Source organism: Caenorhabditis remanei, chromosome X (genome assembly GCF_010183535.1).
Source record: "Caenorhabditis remanei strain PX506 chromosome X, whole genome shotgun sequence".
Lineage (NCBI taxonomy): Eukaryota > Metazoa > Nematoda > Chromadorea > Rhabditida > Rhabditidae > Caenorhabditis > Caenorhabditis remanei.
The window spans coordinates 2,273,437-2,277,313 of record NC_071333.1 but is presented as its reverse complement, the minus strand read 5'-3'; the positions used below and the strand labels follow the sequence as shown (position 1 = coordinate 2,277,313).

Here is a 3,877-nt window from a genome sequence, read left to right as displayed (position 1 = left end):
ATGCCCTTCAAAAACTGTATGCTTGAGCTGTACTGTATCTTTAACTTTCAAGCCGCACAAGTGTGGTCTATTGTACCTTGTCACTATATCTAATTTCATTTTTTCTAATATGTATCGAACGTGAACGGCTCACAATTTTTGTTTTATTAACTTAAATATTAGTTATTATTGAGATCAATTTTGATACATGTGCATACCAAACGTTTACAAAACAAGAAGCTCAACAGTGCCGTCTTTGCCGTTGAAGTGAATTTTGGAGACGACTCCATCATCTCGTCGGATGTCGATTGTTCTATATATGGTTCTGTGTTTACCGAGAATACTGTAAGCATTACTATTAGGAAAGTACAGTACCTAAGGAAACTTACTCTTTCGAGAAGACATTTGGATCGACATTATTTTGGAGGGATTGCAGTCCGAATGCCGTAAAGTTACTGCTAAGTGCATTACTCTTGATTAATAAGTACTCGAGGTTTGGATATTCTCCTAGTTTCCAGCTTTCTAAGAACCACTTCATATCGTCGTCTGTTAGAGTAGACTGTTTAAGGATAATAACTGTACACTTTTTCATAACACTTAAATGAGTTGGAGTGATCCAATACGAGTGGCTAATCAGAACTGATTTGGTGTTATATGGAATAGCCTGAGACCTAGAAAATCTGTACCTCAGTTCCAAGTCTTCGGTGATTCGAAGACTTCTGAATATTTTCATTACATCTTCATCGGTCAATGAATCTGCATCAATCTCTAATGTTTCGATATCCGACTGACGGGTGATTATAAAATCAATAATTGAGTTGTGGATCTCTGCTGGCATCCACAACGATTTAAAAGAATTAATGGGGCAGCCAAAAACTTTTGTGACGTAAAACAGTACATTTTTCAATCCGATATGTGTGTTATCCCAAAAACTAGTTATCTTGTGCTCCGATTCATATGCAACATCTGCAATGATTCCCATAAACTTTCGCTTTCCTCGAAACTTGTATCCCGTTTTGAGATGGATACAGTTTACACGAAACACGTAATTGTTGATTTCGATGCAGCCAGATGAAGAATTAATGCGACTCTTAAACTTTTTTGTTCCGGCTAGAGGTACGATGGATGTCATTTTATGGGAGCATTGAGATAATTCGAATCTGAAAATAAAGTCATTGTGATGATGAAGCGTCTTATAAAACTTACAACTCGATTGGGTTTAAAAACTGCAGAACATTTTGAAGAGGCAAGGTAGGAAGGTGGAGGATTTTGAACGGTTGGGCCATTGTGATGGAAGGAGAGAATCAATAAAATGAACGGGTACTCACAGTGTCGGGAAGACTGAACAACGTTGTACACGTCCTCAGAAGACCCCAGGAGGAGACGGTCTGTGTAAATAGATCATTAAATATATAACCTTAAGAGAAGATGGTCCGGAGGAATGTACAAATGACGGTGTCTCAGCTAGTGTGTTTAACGTCGTTACTTTCCCACAAACCTCTTGGGAATTCCTATTAACCAAAACAGTGATGTGTACGCTCTCCTCTTCACACCCGTCCTCCCGTTCATCTTATTGATTCTCTCCATTCATTCCACTTCACAATGGACCAACGACCGTTCAAACTTCTCCACCTTCCTACCTTGGCTCTTAAAAATGTTCTTCAATTTTAGAATCCAATCGAGTTGTAAGTTTTATAAGACGATTCATCATCTCAATGACTATATTTTCAGACTCGAATTATTTCAATGCTCCCTGAAAGCTACATCCATCATATAATACCTTCAGCCGGCGCGAAAAAGTTTAAGTGTCGCATCAAAAGTTTATCTGACTACATTGCAATCAACAATTACATGTTTCGTGTAGAACATAACATTCTTAATTCGAAGCTTCTTGGGAACCGGAAGTTTATGGGAACCATTTCAGATGTTGCATATCAGAGTTGCGCGGAAGTGATTTTTTTCAAAAACGAAAGTCGGAAGTCGGAAGTAAAATTTTGAAAACGGAAGTCGGTAGTGAAAAATGCCCGGAAGTCGGAAGTCGGAAGTAGATTGCTTCGCAGAGATTTAAAAACTCCAAAAGAAAATATCATGAAATTTACAAAAATCAGTGAGAAACTAGTTTTTGGCTCCAAATCTGGAAGTCGGAAGTCGGAATTCCGCGCAACTCTGTTGAATATAAATCGGAACACGAGATGATCAGTTTTTGGAATAGCAAACGTAACGGATTAAAGAATGTACTGTTTCAAGTCACAAAAGTCACCGGCCAGTCGGAAATTGGAAAATTAGATTTGCTGGAGATTTTTTGACTGATGAGGATGTAATGAAGATATTCGGCAGTCTTCGAATCACCGAAGAGTTGGAACTGAGGTACAGATTCTCTCGGTCTCAGGATATTCCATATAACACCAAATCAATTCTGATTTGGAACTTGTATTGGATTACTCCAACTCATTTAAGTGTTATGAGAAAGTGTACAGTTATTATCCTTATCCGATTCACTCTAACAGACGACGATGCGAAGTGGTTTTTAGAAAGCTGGAAACTAGGAGAGTATCCAAACCTTGAGTACCTTTCAATCCACAGTAGCTCAATTAGCATTAACTTTACGGTCTTCGATCTGCCATCTCTTCATAATCCTGTCGATCCTCATTCCTTTAAGAAGCTGTAAGTTTCCATAGTTACTTTACAGTAGGCACCTAATAGTCATATTTACAGTATTCTCGGTGAACCCGGAAAAGTATATGGAGCCATCGATATTCAGCGAGCCGATGGAGCTGCCACCAAAATTCACTTTGACGTCAAAGACAGAATTGTTGACCTTCTCGTATTGTAATTTGACTACAGGGCGTTTCGAAACCACACTGGCTTCTATACGTCCCAGAACCTTGTATTTGTTATCTGTTTGCGACAGATTGTATACTGCTTCGTTCATAATAATTAATAAAAACTATATCGTTTCAACTAACCTGCCAAGTTGTGCTCCTGTTTCTGTTTTGTCTACACACTCAGAATCAGCGCGTTTCTAGCTTTCAGAAAAGTGAACGAGGTGATGGAGTACTTGTAACAATATTAAAGATTATGATCTACGATTCCTTGTTTGCAATAACTCTTCAAAATAATATTTTCGAACTTTTTGGAATTCTGAGATAATGAGGTAGGGCAACGTTGCTTCAATTCCGTCATGTGTGCTTTTTTGGTCATTTTCGACACACTCATCAGGAACCGTATTTGTATTCCCAAGGATCATCTGGTCCTGGGATCTTTCTCAAGTGATGACGTGTAGGCGTTGTTGTTGGCGAAGGGTTTCGTTATTAGTTTTTTTTCGGAATCATAACTCTTAAGCAAACCTTTTTTCATTTCATTTCTTGCTTTTTGGTACCATTCTGAAAACATTTCAGAGCAAAAAAAACATTTTTAGATTACAAGTGCCTCTTTTCAGAACAGTCGTTCTCCGAAAAGGCAACTTTGGTGTTCCGATTTTTACCAAAACCCAAAAATGAAATGAAAAACAGTTTTGACACCAGTGGTGTCGAACCCTGGTTGTCAGATTGGTACCAAAATGTCAAAAACAAAAAACAGAAAAATTTTGGCACGAGTGGGAATCGAACAGATACATCTGGAATATTTCAGAAAGTTCTAGAAGTTTATAGACTTTTCTATAAGTTTACTCCAAAAAATTTGAGCCAGTTTGGCCGCAATTTCCAGTAATTCCCAAGAGTTTCCAGAATGTTCCAGAAAATGCCAAACTTTTCCAGAACCTTCCAGAAACTTCCAGAAAAACTTTTGAACTTTGGAGGGAATTCAAAATTTTCCATTTTGGCTGGAATTCAAATATTCCGGAACCTTCCAGAAGCTTCCAGAAAAACTTTTGAATTTTGGAGGGAATTCAAATATCCCG

The 3,877-nt window shown here is 38.0% G+C and overlaps 1 protein-coding gene across 1 annotated transcript; it reads right to left on the bottom strand.

The window, feature by feature from the left end:
• Positions 1-204: 204 nt before the first annotated feature.
• Positions 205-1,265, bottom strand: GCK72_022459 (uncharacterized protein; the record flags this gene model as incomplete). The annotated part of the gene is made up of 3 exons (XM_003099603.2): positions 205-322; positions 369-1,139; positions 1,186-1,265. 3 exons carry the CDS (start codon positions 1,263-1,265, stop codon positions 205-207), a joined length of 969 nt encoding a protein of 322 aa, XP_003099651.2.
• Between the last annotated feature and the right edge of the window lie 2,612 nt (positions 1,266-3,877).